Raw genomic sequence first — 15,688 nt, forward strand, 5'->3', positions numbered from 1 at the left:
TTAAAAAAAAAAAAGACTTCAAAATCAGTTCAATTATTAAAGTGATATTACCCACTTCTGGACCGGAAGGATTTGCCCCCTTAATGACCAGGCCATTTTTTGCTTTTCGGCACTGCGTTACTTTAACGGACAATTGCACGGTCAAGCGACGCTGTACCCAAATAAAATGGATGTCCTTTCTTTTCCCCACAAATAGAGCTTTCTTTTGGTGGTATTTGATCACCTGTGCGATTTTTATTTTTTGCGCTATAAACAAAAAAAGCGACAATTTTGAAAAAATAACAATATTTTTCACATTCTGCTATATGACATTCTCAAAAAAAAAAAAAAGTAAAAATCAAATTTTTTTTAACATTTTAGACCAATTTGTTTTCTGCTACATATTTTTTGGTAAAAAAAAAACGTAATAAGCGTATTTTGATTGGTTTGCGCAAAAGTTATCGCGTCTACTAACTACGGGAAAGATTTATGTCATTTTTATTGTTTTTTTTCTTTTTATACTAGTAATGGCGGCGATCTGCGATTTTTAGCGGGACTGCGACATTGCTGCGGACAGATCGAACCCCTAACTGACATTTTTGACACTTTTGGGGGTACCAGTGACATTACTACAGTAATCAGTGCTAAAAAAATGCTCTGTTACTGTATTAATTACACTGGCAGGGAAGGGGTTAATACTATGGGTGATCAATGGGCTAAATGTGAGCCTAGGGGAGTGATTCTAACTGTATGGGGTTGGGCTTGTGAAATCATCACAGAGACATATGATCCTATATAGAAGGATCACAGGAGCTCTGTGATCATTCCAGAGAGAAGAATGGTCAGCTGTGTTTACAACATCCGACCGTCCTTCTCTCTCAGCGGGGAGCGATTGCGGGTGTCAGGCGTCAATCGGAGCCACCTGCCCTGTGCATCGGCTTCCCCGCTGCCGAGTGGGGGCGGGAGCGCGCTGCGGGCGGCTTGCGCTCACCCCCCAGCTGCAGGCACGCGACCGACGTATACCTTTGTTGGTTAGCGCAGGAGGGGCTGCCCTTAAGGCAATTAAAAAAATAAATAAAATAACAGACATCTTATACATACCTGCTCTGTGCAGTGGTTTTGCACAGAGCATTCCCTAGCCTCTTTTTCTCTGGTCCCCCGCCAGCGCTCATGGCCCCTCCCTCCTTCTGAATGACCCCAGAGCTTGCAATGGGGGCACCCAAGCAGGCTCACTCCTGAGCTGCTGCTGTGGGTGTCCATTCACACTCAGAGCCGCGGCTTTGCCCCGTCCCCTCTCTCTCCTCATTGGCTCATTGGCTGTGATTGACAGCAGTAGGAGCCAATGAGGAGAGAGAGTCACTGGAGAGCTGAGGCTCTCGTGCACACCGCCGGATCATGATGGGTCTCAGATAAGTATTGGGGGAGCTGCTGCACAGAGAATGTTTTTTACCTTCATGCACAACAACCTGACCTCTTTGGCCACTGGCCAGAGTACCTTTAAGAAAATGATTTGGGTGATGGGTTGCATAACATCAAGGAATAAGGTAAGTATTATAGCCGGTTCCTTTAACCCCTAAACTCAATGAGCATTTAACCCTTGCAGTTGGAGGGGGTGGGGAGTTGGTTCCATGCAAAAGTAATTTTGTCTAACTCCTGATCTCAGCATTAATTTATGTTTATTGTAACCTTGAATGGTATTCCACCAAATCACAGCGGCCAATAAGGTTCATCCCACATGTGCAGTAATATAGGGAAATAATAATTCAAACTATAAAATTAGAAGTAATGCTTTTGTTCATCCGTGATAAATTGTTTTGTTTAACAATGTTAGCATTCCCAATTGGAAATTCAAACATGAATCAGATTTAAAATGAACGTTTTCCTCTCTTTGTTCCTTTAACGTTGCAGATTGTACACAGAGAGGCATCCTTCCAGGAAATCATTATGGAAATTTTGTATTTCCCTTGCTGAGCTTTTCAAAAGTTTCAAAAAATTGCAGGAAAATAATCATATTTACAGTTTCTAATAATTCACAAGCCTCTGGCTTAATCTTTATAAGGTATAATTTTATGGTACTATTGTCGATAAATGCAAAATGTGACACCGCAGCACTGATTGATGAAATCGCCTATAGGAAGTATTAACCACTTTCATACCGTAGGATTTGGCTGCTCAATGACCAGGCTCTATTTTGCGATTCGGCAATGCGTGAGTTTAACGGACAATTGCGCGGTCGTGCAACACTGTACCCAAACGAAATTGACGTCCTTTTTTTCCCACAATCAGAGCTTTCTTTTGGTGGTATTTGATCACCTGTGCGATTTTTATTTTTTGCGCTATAATCAAAAAAGTAGTGACAATTTTGAAAAAATAACAATATTTTTCACATTCTTTTATATGAAATTCTCAAAAAAAAAAAAAAACTTTAAAAATCAAATTTTATAACATTTTAGGCCAATTTCTTTTCTGCTACATATTTTTGGTAAAAAAATCGCAATAAGCGTATTTTGATTGGTTTGCGCAAAAGTTATTGCGTTTACTGACTACGGGAAAGATTTATGTCATTTTTATTGTTTTTTTTATTTTACTAGTAATGGCGGTGATCTGCGATTTTTTTGTGGGACTGCAACATTGCGGCGGACAGTTCGCACCCCTAACTGACATTTTTGACACTTTTGGGGGTACCAGTGACATTATTACAGTAATCAGTGCTAAAAATATGCACTGTTACTGTAAAAATGACACTGGCAGGGAAGGGGTTAACAGTACTGGTGATCAGTGGGTTAAATGTGGCCCTAGGGGCTTGATTCTAACTGTCAGGGGGCGTGGCTTGTGAAGTAATCACAGAAACATGCGATCCTATATAGCAGGATCACATAGCCTCTGTGATCACTTCAGGGAGAATGACAGACGGCTGTGTTTACTTCAGCCGTCTGTCCTTCTCTCTCTGCTGCGGGAAATCACGAGTGGCCGGCGGCCATCGGAGCCGCTGGTCACACGAACTGGCTCCCCAAACAATTGTTATTTCTGTTTATTATCATTAATATTACAGGTATTTATATAACACCATAAATTTACACAGCAATTTAACCACTTCTGAATGGGAAGGTTTTACCCCCTTAATGACCAGGCCATTTTTGCGATTCGGCGTAGACCGCAGGGGCTGCCTGCCGCAGTAAAACTGCCACGGGCGGTCCAGAAGTGGTTAAATATATACTCACTGGCCCCTTTATTAGGTACATCTGTGCGGCATCCTCAAACGGAAGGTGGAGGAGCGCAAGGTCTCTAACATCCACCAGCTCCGTGATGTCGTCATGGAGGGGTGGAAGAGGACTCCAGTGGCAACCTGTGAAGCTCTGGTGAACTCCATGCCCAAGAGGGTTAAGGCAGTGCTGGAACATAATGCTTTATCCTAAGGTAACACCATTCCTAGAGAAAGTGAGTCAGGATGTTTAATTACTCACCAAGCAGAGTTTTGTTTGGTGGGAGGTGCATTCTTCTAAATGTACCTGATGTGTATATTTTTTTCAGTAGATGCCTATATATTTTTTCATCTAATTTTTTTTGTACATTCATTCTTTTCCCTTTTCCCCTTTTTTCAGGTTTGTGGGATACTTCAGAGATTTTTGTAGGGAGCGACTGCCCCAGAGCCAACAGGACGTGGCTCATTTTGGTGGGGGGTGGATGTAGCACCCTCCTAGGTGCTAACACAGTTAGCCAATCAGGAGAAAGAGGGGGCGGGGCTGAACGGAAGCTCTGTGTCTGAATGGATACAAGGAGCTGTGACTCGGCTCGGGTGTCCCCATAGCAGGCTGCTTGCTGTGGGGGCACTCAACAGGAGGGAGGGGCCAGGAGAGCCAAAGAGGGACCCGAAAAGAGGAGGATCCGGGCTGCTCTGTGCAAAACCAACTGCACAGAGGAGGGAATTATAACAAGTTTATTTGTAATAGAAAAAAAAAGACTTTACAATCACTTTAACCACTTGCCGACCGCTCACAGTAATATTACTGCGGCAGGTCGGCTCCCCTGGGTTCAGCTACGTAGACTTACGTTGCTGTACTCCTAGTGATCTCGGCGGCGCACGCGCGCCGCTGGAGGTTTCCTACTGCTGTGTTTAGACACAGTGGGAGTCAGGTCAGAGGAGGAGAGGTGGCTTGGAAAGTGTGAGAAGACCCGCCTGCTTATGTAAACAAAGCAGGCGGATCTTCTCTGTGACAGACAAGGAGAGATCACAGGATTCAGCATAGCTGAACCTGCAATCTCTGTGTCTCTCACAGAACCCCCTCCCCCCACACACGTCAGTAAGCATGAGGCATACAATTAACCCCTTGATCACCAACATTGTTAACCCCTTCTCTGCCAGTGTCATTATTACAGTAACAGTGCATATTTTTAGCACTGATTACTGTAGTAATGTCACTGGTCTCCCCAAAAGAGTCAAAAATGTCAGTTAGGGGTCCGATCTGTCCGCCGCAATGTCACAGTCCTGCTAAAAATCGCAGATCGCAGCCATTACTAGTAAAAAAAAAAAAAAAAACAATAAAAATTACATAAATCTTTCCCGTAGTTAGTAAACGTGATAACCTTTGCGCAAACCAATCAAAATACGCTTATTGTGTTTTTTTTTTACCAAAAATATGTTGCAGAAAACAAATTGGCCTTAAATGTTAAAAAATTTTGATTTAAAATTTTTTTTTTTGGGAATGTTATATAGCAGAATGTTTTTTTTTTTCCAAAATTGTGGCTATTTTTTTGTTTATAGCGCAAAATTAAAAAATCGCACAGGTGATCAAATACCACCAAAAGGAAGCTCTGTTTATGGGAAAAAAAAGGACTTAAATTTAGTTTGGGCACAGCGTCGCACGACCACGCAATTGTCTGTTAAAGTAACGCAGTGCCGAATCGCAAAATATGGCCTGGTCAGGAAGGGGGTAAAATCTTCCGGTCTTAAAGTGGTTAAAAATACGCTCATTGGGAATTTTTTTGTCAGACATGTAGCTAAATACATTTTGGCCTAAATATATGACAAAATTTGAATATATTGGATATTTTATAACAGATCAAAGTAGAAAATGTTAATTTTTCGCAACATTTTTGCTATTTTTTTTATTAATATCGCAAAAAATGAAAAAAGCAGAGGTGATCAAATACCACCAAAAGAAAGCTCTGTTTGTGGGAAAAAAAGGACGTAAATTTCGTTTGGGTACGGCGTTGCATGACCGCGCAATTGTCAGTTAAATTCGCACAGTGCCAAGTTGCAAAAAGTGGCCTGGACGTAAAGCAGGAAAATCCTCCGGTCCTAAAGTGGATAAAGTGCAACAGCGCTGAAAGTTGAAAACTGGCCTGGGCAGGAAGGGGGTTAAAGTACCTGGTATTGAAGTGGTTAAGTCCTGTAAGTTGTAAGGTGGGACATCCGTGGATCGGACTTGTTTTGGGTGTTGGTCATTTTTCTTAGATTTTTTGGTATTGGTTGCATTCTTTTGGAAGCATTTGGGATCAAAGGTATATCAATTTAAAGGGGCAGCGCGCCGAACTGGATTTAAATGTTCTTTACTTAACCTTTCGGTCATAATGTTCTGGCTGATCGATGTACATCTGTGATATCATTGAGTCATCATTATTATTATACAGGATTTATATAGTGCCAACAGTTTGTGCAGTGCTGTATAACACAAGGGCAGACAGCACAATTACAATGGAATTTATTACAGTAGGAATCAGAAAGCCCTGCTCATTAGAGCTTACAATCTACAAGTTTAAAACAATATGTATGGAAGTATCCAGCAAGAAGGCAGGGGCAGACTGGCAACTTTCGTCCCAGGGGGCAAGTACAAATCAGAGGCCCATGGTGCAGCACCTCGGTCCCCCTTCCACTCTCCATCTTTCCGTCCTCCTCCTGACCCCCATTCCAAGCTGAAGCTTGGCTCCAGATATTCTCTACTTATGGCTGAATCTAGGTTCCTGACTTGGCCAGCAGGGGGCAATTGGGGGGAGCTGGGACAGCTTGGTCCGGGCTGGCCGGGGGGAGAAAAGTCTCCAGTGGGGCATTGAATCGACCTCTGCTTAGACACAGTTAACACCATCCATGCTGGGGGGGAGGGATGTCTTTGTCAGTAAGTCAGTGGCAGGGACTTTTTACTTCTCTTCACTAGGAATCCTTTAGGGCCGGTTCACATTAGTGCGATCACAGAGATCGCATGTAATTCAGAGCGCACTGCTCCTAAATTACATGCGATCTCTGTGCGGTGCAAATTTCAGCCATACACTTTGTATGGCTGAATTCGCACCGCAATCGCACTAAACACGCACATGACCCTTTTTTTTTTATCCACAGCAGAATCGGATCGCATGGTGGTTCACACTAGTGCGATCCGATTCTGTGCGAACTTTCAGATCGCACTGCGATATGCAATCTCAACTGGGGGTGTGGTTAACTTTTAATTGACACCCCCCTGCATATCCCATATGGCAGTGTGAACTGCCAGGGGTGCGGATGAGATGCGGGAACACGCTGCATATTCGCAGCGTTCCCGCATCACAGAAGTGTGAACCGGGACTTAGGCATGTCTGTGGCAGAAGCAGTGCAGCCTTTTTTATGGGGCATCAGAGTGGCCCAGGGGGGCAATTGCTGGCCCAGTCCTCCCCTGCAAGAAGGTGTTGAAGCACAAGTAATAAAATGTATTTATTGGCAATATGTTGCGCTGCAACCCTGTCTCGTTTGCAGGGGTTGCAGCGCAAGACGGAAATGTATCTGCAATACCTACACATGCCAATAATTGAATGTTCGTCTTTTGCTGCAACCCTGTCTTGTATGGAATTTCTTCTCACTATATAAATATATATATATATATATATATATATATATATATACAGGGCTTTTTTTTCTCAGAGAATAGGTGCAGGAACTCCCCCCTCCTTTCCAAGTCACTCCTTTTCTCTGCCCCCACCCACCTCTGAGCACCATTCCTTGGGTCCAATCCCCCTACCCACCTCCCAGTACTGCCCTTTTAGACAATACAGAACTATGTATCATTTTGTGGTGCTGAATAATCTGTATAGAATTTGGTAAGGATAACAAGAAAAGCAGTAAAATAGATCCCCTGCAGCCAGTAACAATAGGGCCCCCCACCAGCAACAATAGATCCCCCTAACAACACCAGACCACCCGCAACAATTTTTTCCCCTAGCATCAACAGACTCTCTGTTAGCCAGCAACAATAGACCTATCTCTCAAAAGTAGATCTCTCCCAGCAACAACTGATCCGCAATATAAGACTCACCCCCAGCAACAGTAGGTCCCCAACCAGCAATAATAGACCTCCTCATCAAAAGACCCCCCTGAAAAAATAGATCACCTCCAGCTAGAATGGATCCCCCAATCAATAGACCCTGCAGCACACCCCAGCACCCCTTGCGACTACAAACAGTCAGTACTGGAGGTGCAGGAACTGCGTTCCCCTGCGTTCCCGCCGAAAAAAAACCCTGTATATATATATATATATTGTATGTATATATATATATATATATATATATATATATATATATACACATATACAGTATATATATATATATATATATATATATATATATATATATATACACAGGGTAGTGTATATATATATATATATATATATATATATATATATATATATATATATACAGGGTTTTTGTATATGTTGTATATACTGTGTATATAAAAATATATATATATATTTATATATATATATATATATATATATATATATATATATATATCAAGTAAACTCTATTTTGTATATGAATCAATATGTAGTTCCACTGAGTAGGCAGTGGCTGTTTTTGTCCTATGAATATATTTCTGATGTGTGTAATTGTCAGACATCCCTGGGATCAATAATTCATGGCTGTGAAGATAGAAGAGAAGTGTTTGGGGGGATCTGGTGAGTGACGCAGGTTGCTGGATGGAGAGTAGCCCAGCCTCCCACGCCTGCACCTTGTCTTTATATAGAGCCGGGCTCCGCAGCTGCTGCACACACAGTCCGATCTTCCTGAGGATCTCCAGCAGTCAGCACCGACAGGGCGGATCTGTACACACCGGGAGCCGGGAGGGAGAACTCACCGGGGGTTGGAATTGAAGGAGAGAACCTTATTATTGCTGCTGAAGACAGACGAGGAGTGTCGGGGAATTGTCGGGGGAAGGATGCTGCCGGTGTTGCTGTTGATGAGCCTGTTGATGGGCTCTGTGGAAGGTAAGTGACAGCGGATGGTGGGTCGGGGATGGACAGAACTGTCAGTGCTACATATGCATTCAGTTCCATGGACAGAACTGTCAGTGCTACATATGCATTCAGTGCCAGGGACAGAACTGTCAGTGCTACATATGCATTCAGTTCCATGGACAGAACTGTCAGTGCTACATATGCATTCAGTTCCATGGACAGAACTGTCAGTGCTACATATGCATTCAGTGCCATGGACAGAACTGTCAGTGCTACATATGCATTCAGTGCCATGGACAGAACTGTCAGTGCTACATATGCATTCAGTGCCATGGACAGAACTGTCAGTGCCAGATATGCATTCAGTGTCATGGACAGAACTGTCAGTGCCAGATATGCATTCAGTGCCATGGACAGAACTGTCAGTGCCAGATATGCATTCAGTGTCATGGACAGAACTGTCAGTGCCAGATATGCATTCAGTGTCATGGACAGAAATGTCAGTGCTACATATGCATTCAGATCCATGGACAGAAATGTCAGTGCTACATATGCATTCAGATCCATGGACAGAAATGTCAGTGCTACATATGCATTCAGTGCCATGGACAGAACTGTCAGTGCTAAATATGCATTCAGTTCCATGGACAGAACTGTCAGTGCTACATATGCATTCAGTTCCATGGACAGAACTGTCAGTGCTAAATATGCATTCAGTTCCATGGACAGAACTGTCAGTGCTACATATGCATTCAGTTCCATGGACAGAACTGTCAGTGCTTCATTTGCATTCAGTGCCATGGACAGAACTGTCAGTGCTAAATATGCATTCAGTTCCATGGACAGAACTGTCAGTGCTTCATATGCATTCAGTTCCATGGACAACTGTCAGTGCCATATATGCATTCAATTTCATGGACAGAACTGTCGGTGCTACATATGCATTCAGTGCCATGAACAGAACTGTCAGTGCTACATATGCATTCAGTGCCATGGACAGAACTGTCAGTGCTACAGCTACATTCAGCACCGTGGACAGAGATGTCAGTGCTACAGCTGCATTCAGCACCGTGGACAGAGATGTCAGTGCTACAGCTGCATTCAACACCATGGATAGAACTGTCAGTGCTACAGCTGTGTTCAGCACCATGGACAGAGATGTGAGTGCTACAGCTGTGTTCAGCACCATGGACAGCAGCTGTTCTATGAAATTAGCTTCTGTTCTCATCTGGGAAAGTTTCCCTAAATCCATCTGTCAGGAGACAAACTGAGATGATTTATATAAAACACAGAGGAGGAAGTAGTAATAATATTTGAGCTGATGCCTATATGTGTCACCTTTACATATGACATATTTATGTCAGGTGACTCCTGCCATAGTCCAGTCCACCACTTCTGCTCCAGTGCTGTGATTGTGAGTTTATAATGATATAGATCCCATAGACATGACATCAGGGAGAGGTCATGTAGTGTGTGTCACTTGTTTGAAACCTTAATGGTATCTGGATTGTCAACTTACAATCATTCAATTAGTGCAAATATCAAAGATGTTGCAAAATAAACAGTAGCACCTCTCCGTATCAGTGTCATAAGGATGTATTCCTATTATCTGCTATGAAGCAGCAAAGGATGTATTTATATTAGCTGCTATGAAGCAGTGAAGGACGTATTTCTAGTAGCTGCTATGAAGCAGTGAAGGATTTTATCCATATTAGCTTCTATGAAGAAGTGAAGAATGTATTCCTAGCTGCAATGAAGAAGTGAAGGATGTATTCATATTAGCTGCTATGAAGCAGTAAAGGATGTATTCATATTAGCTTCCATGAAGAAGTGAAGGATGTATTCATATTAGCTGCTATGAAGCAGTGAAGGATTTATCCATATTAGCCTTTATGAAGCAGTGAAGGATGTATTCATATTAGCTTCCATGAAGAAGTGAAGGATGTATTCCTATTAGCTGCTATGAAGCAGTGAAGGATGTATTCATATTAGCTGCTATGAAGCAGTGAAGAATGTATTCCTATTAGCTGCTATGAAGCAGTGAAGAATGTATTCCTATTAGCTGCTATGAAGCAGTGAAAGATGTATTCCTATTAGCTGATATGAAGCAGTGAAGGATGTATTCCTATTAGCTGCTATGAAGCAGTGAAGGATGTTTTCCTATTAGCTGCTATGAAGCAGTGAAGGATGTTTTCCTATTAGCTGCTATGAAGCAGTGAAGGATGTATTTCTAGTAGCTGCTATGAAGCAGTGAAGGATTTTATCCATATTAGCTTCTATGAAGAAGTGAAGAATGTATTCCTAGCTGCAATGAAGAAGTGAAGGATGTATTCATATTAGCTGCTATGAAGCAGTGAAGGATGTATTCCTATTAGCTGCTATGAAGCAGTGAAGGATGTATTCCTATTAGCTGCTATGAAGCAGTAAAGGATGTATTCATATTAGCTTCCATGAAGAAGTGAAGGATGTATTCATATTAGCTGCTATGAAGCAGTGAAGGATGTATTCCTATTAGCTGCTATGAAGCAGTGAAGGATGTATTCCTATTAGCTGCTATGAAGCAGTAAAGGATGTATTCATATTAGCTTCCATGAAGAAGTGAAGGATGTATTCATATTAGCTGCTATGAAGCAGTGAAGGATGTATTCCTATTAGCTGCTATGAAGCAGTGAAGGATGTATTCCTATTAGCTGCTATAAAGCAGTGAAGGATTTATCCATATTAGCCTTTATGAAGCAGTGAAGAATGTATTCCTATTAGCTGCTATGAAGCAGTGAAGGATGTATTCCTATTAGCTGCTATGAAGCAGTGAAGGATGTATTCCTATTAGCTGCTATGAAGCAGTGAAGGATGTATTCCTATTAGCTGCTATGAAGCAGTGAAGGATGTATTCCTATTAGCTGCTATGAAGCAGTGAAGGATGTTTTCCTATTAGCTGCTATGAAGCAGTGAAGGATGTATTCCTATTAGAATAGAAAGATGTATTGCTTGCTTTTTTTTCCCCTAAACTGGTCTGTAAGGTGAAACTGAGTTGAATAATTTAAATACAGATCTAGAAACAGGAGCAATATTAGAGCTGTTGTCTATAACAAGCAGAGCATGTGTTTGTATATCTCATAGGTGTGCGCACAGGGTGTGCCGGGGTGTGCCTGGGCACAATCTAATCACCCCGTGTGGTGCAGATCCCCCCTGTTTAGACCCCTGATATTCCACCAAAGCCCCCTAACAGGGCTCCTAAAAAAAAATTAAAAATGAAATTGTAAACAATAATAAAAAATAAGATAATAAAAATGAAAACTACTGACACCGTCCACTGCTCTACTGTCAACAAACTCTGCCCTATTGACACCAGCAGTATATATATATATATATATATACACATGGGCACGCATATGTATTTGACCTTTGGGGTGCACACCCTAATACAATATGTTGCGTACACCTATGGTATATCTGTACACTGGGTTCCTATGCTCCACCATTTCTCTTGCTCCATTATACATCAGCTGGTATTAAGGGTCTGACCTCCATCCATTGGCTCCTGAGCCAGCAGTTAGTGCTGTGACTTGTGGCTTTATAATACAGATACAGATCTCAGTGGCATGAAAACAGAGGGGGGTCATGTATGTATGTCAATTTTTTTAAACCTTAATAGTATCTTGGCTGCCTACTTACATTCGCGAAATCAGTGCAAATGTCAATGATGTTACAAAACAGAAGCCAATAGCAACTATTGTCTGTTCCTTATTCCCTAATTAGTATTATTAATATTATTACTGTTATTACTATTATTATTATTGTGCAGGATTTATATATCGCCAACAGTTTATGTCACCCTTTACAATATAAAGGGAGACAATACAATTACAATACAGTTGCAATTAGCTGATATGACTTACTTTATGTGCTTTAAGTGCCGGTTCACATTAGTGCGATCACAGAGATCGCATGTCATTCGGAGCGCACTGCTCCTAAAATTACATGCGATCTCTATGCGGTGCAAATTCAGCCATACAGTATGGCTGAATTTGCGCCGCAATCGCACCTATCTCGCACAGGACCTTTTTTTTGGTCCGCAGCAGAATCAGATCGCATAGTGGTTCACACTAGTGCGATCCCATTCTGTGCGAACTCTCAGATCGCACTGCGATATGCGATCTGATCTGGGGGTGTGGTTAACTTTCTAATTGACACCCCCCAGCGTATCGCATATAGCAATGTGAACTGCCAGGGGTGTGGATGCGATGCGGGAACACGATGTATATTCGCAGCGTTCCCGCATCGCAGAAATGTGAACCGGCACTGAAAGTATCTTGTACTGGACTGCCATTGCTGAACTCTCCTTCTGTACAATTCTATTAGCTTTAAATCCCTTACCCAAATCAAGTATTTTTTATTTTTACTGTAATATAGGAATTTATTTAGCACCGACAATTTACGCAACACTTTACATTCACATTAGTTCCTGACCTCAAGGGCTTACAATCTAAAGTCCCTAGCTCACATAATTGGGCCAATTTAGACAGAAGCCAATTCACCCACCAGTGCGGAATGTCAGTGGAAGCCCACACAAGCACAGGGAGAACATACAAACTCCATGCAGATAGCGTGACTTGGATTCAAACTGGAGACTGTAGTGCTGCAAGGCAGAAGTGCTAACCACTAATGCCTCGTACACACGTACCGATCGTCGGCCGACCGATCGGCCGTCTTTTGTCCAGGGATGTCCTGTCCGCTGAAAAGTGCAAAAGACTGCACATGAATTTTGTCGGCCAACAATAGCCGACTGCAGAAGTGATGTCATGTGATGGTTAACTTTCCGTGGGTTTTTTCTTCTCTGAGCATGCCCAGTCTTGCAAATCTGCTGATTGTCGGCCGAATTCTGTACTGACTGAGGAACAATTGGCCGTTCTGGTGTTGGCCAACAAAAATTTTAATGCTTGCACAACAGATTTTGTTTGGCCAAAAATGCGCTGTCGGCTGTCGGAAGCATCATACTAACAAGCCTACAATCGGCCGATCGGTCATCGGCCGAATATTTACGTCCGACAATCGGTACGTGTGTACGGGGCTTAAGCTACTGTGCTGCCCTGTATGCTTATTGACTGCTATGGCTTACTTGTTGTGCTTTAAATGTATGTACTGGGCTGGGTTGTAGGCTGGCATTACTGAACTCTGCTTCTGTAAATGCTGATCCATTCATTTTAAAGGGGTTACAAAGTTACATAATTAGACGGGTTGAAAAAAGACACAAGTCCATCTAGCTCAACCAATAAAGAAAAAAAAAACCACAACCATACAACCCTATGCACAATCCTATACCCACAGTTGATCCAGAGGAAGGCAAAAAAAAAAACAGGAAATCATGATCCAATTTAATACAGCAGGGGAAAAAATATCTTTCTGATCCCCCGAGAGGCAATCAGATATTCCCTGGATCAACTTTACCATTAAATATTAGTACCCAGTTATATTATGTACACCTAGGAAATGATCCAGGCCTTTTTAAAAGCAATCTACTGTCTAGAACCACCTCTGGAGGGAGTCTATTCCACATTTTCCCCACTTACTGTGAAGAAAACTTTCCGTATTTGGAGACAAAATCTGTTTTCCTCAAGATGAGGGTTGTAAACCCTTGTTTTTTTTTTTTTTTTTTTTATAAAAATGACAAACATGCCCATACTTACAGTAAATCACAAAAGTAAGTACACCCCTCATATTTTTGTAACTATTTTGTATCTTTTCATGTGACAACACTGAAGAAATTACACTTTGCTACAATGTAAAGTAGTGAGTTATAACAGTGTAAATTTGCTGTCCCCTCAAAATAACTCAACACACAGCCATTAATGTCTAAACCGCTGGCAACAAAAGTGAGTACACCCCTAAGTGGAAACGTCCAAATTGGGCCCAAAGTGTCAATATTTTGTGTGGCCACCATTATTTTCCAGCACTGCCTTAACCCTCTTGGGCATGGAGTTCACCAGAGCTTCACAGGTTGCCACTGAAGTCCTCTTCCACTCCTCCATGATGACATCACGGAGCTGGTGGATGTTAGAGACCTTGCACTCCTCCACCTTCCGTTTGAGGATGCCCCACAGATGCTCAATAGGGTTTAGGCCTGGAGACATGCTTGGCCAGTCCATCACCTTTACCCTCAGCTTCTTTAGCAAGGCAGTGGTCGTCTTGGAGGTGTGTTTGGGATCGTTATCATGTTGGAGTACTGCTCTGCGGCCCAGTCTCCGAAGGGAGGGGATCATGCTCTGCTTCAGTATGTCACAGTACATGTTGCCATTCATGGTCCCCTCAATGAACTGTAGCTCCCCAGTGCCGCCAGCACTCATGCAGCCCCAGACCATAACACTCCCACCACCATGCTTGACTGTAGGCAAGACACACTTGTCTTTGTACTCCTCACCTGGTTGCCACCACACATGCTTGACACCATCTGAACCAAATAAGTTTATTATGGTCTCATCAGACCACAGGACATGGTTCAAGTGATCCATGTCCTGTTAAACCAGTGTATGATCTTGGCCACCGTGCTGCAGCTCAGTTTCAGGGTCTTGGCAATCTTCTTATAGCCTAGGCCACCTTTATGCAGAGCAACAATTCTTTTTTTCAGATCCTCAGAGAGTTCTTTGCCATGAGGTGCCATGTTGAACATCCAGTGACCAGTATGAGAGAGTGAGAGTTATAACACCAAATTTACCACACCTGCTCCCCATTCACACCTGAGACCTTGTAACACTAATGAGTCACATGACACTGGGGAGGGAAAATGGCTAATTGGGCCCAATTTGTACATTTTCACTTAGGGGTGTACTCACTTTTGTTGCCAGCAGTTTAGACACTAATGGTTGTGTGTTGAGTTATTTTGAGGGGGACAGCAAATTTACACTGTTATACAAGCTGTACACTCACTACTTTACATTGTAGCAAAGTGTCATTTCTTCAGTGTTGTCACATGAAACATTATAATAAAATATTTACAAAAATGTAAAGGGGTGTACTCACTTTTGTGAGACACTGTACCTGCTCTGTTTAATCATTTTGCACAGAGTAGCCTAGATCCTCTTCTTCTAGGATTCCCTGCTGGCGCTCCAGGCCCCTCCTCTTCAATGGGTGCCCTAAGGAAACCTGCTTTCCCTGGGGGCACCCATACGGGCTCGCTCCTGAGTACCTCTGCTGCGTCCATTGACACAGAAAGCAGGACTGGGCCACGTACCCAACCAAATCCAGGAAAAAAATCCAGGAAACGCACATCCTCAAAAGCATGTCAGCAATAGCAGCCCACATGATTCTGCCAGTAAAGGTTTCCTTTACACAAAGCTGCAAGTGTGACTCACCAATTTGTTAAAAAACACTTCTGAATGGTGAGGATGTGAAGTCTTGGTTCAGGGACACATATAATAGACCTGGCACAGCCTGTATAATGCTTTAAGTAACATTCCTGACAGCACAGCTTATTGTATTCCAGTCTGAGGGTTTCCACAGCTGCGTTGCTCCAA

At 42.5% G+C, this 15,688-nt stretch overlaps 1 protein-coding gene across 1 annotated transcript in view; it reads left to right on the forward strand.

Annotated features, from left to right (window-relative positions):
* Positions 1-7,955: 7,955 nt before the first annotated feature.
* The window catches only part of CHGB (chromogranin B), a 129,927-nt gene continuing 122,194 nt past the window's right edge, over positions 7,956-15,688 (forward strand). Inside the window, exon 1 of the mRNA XM_082251242.1 lies at positions 7,956-8,207. Coding sequence (XP_082107368.1) covers positions 8,159-8,207 — 49 coding nt within the window. The 5' untranslated portion in view covers positions 7,956-8,158. The remainder of the gene's footprint in view (positions 8,208-15,688) is intronic.

Source organism: Pelophylax lessonae (assembly GCF_965119305.1).
Source record: "Pelophylax lessonae genome assembly, chromosome: 3".
In the NCBI taxonomy this organism is placed as follows: domain Eukaryota; kingdom Metazoa; phylum Chordata; class Amphibia; order Anura; family Ranidae; genus Pelophylax; species Pelophylax lessonae.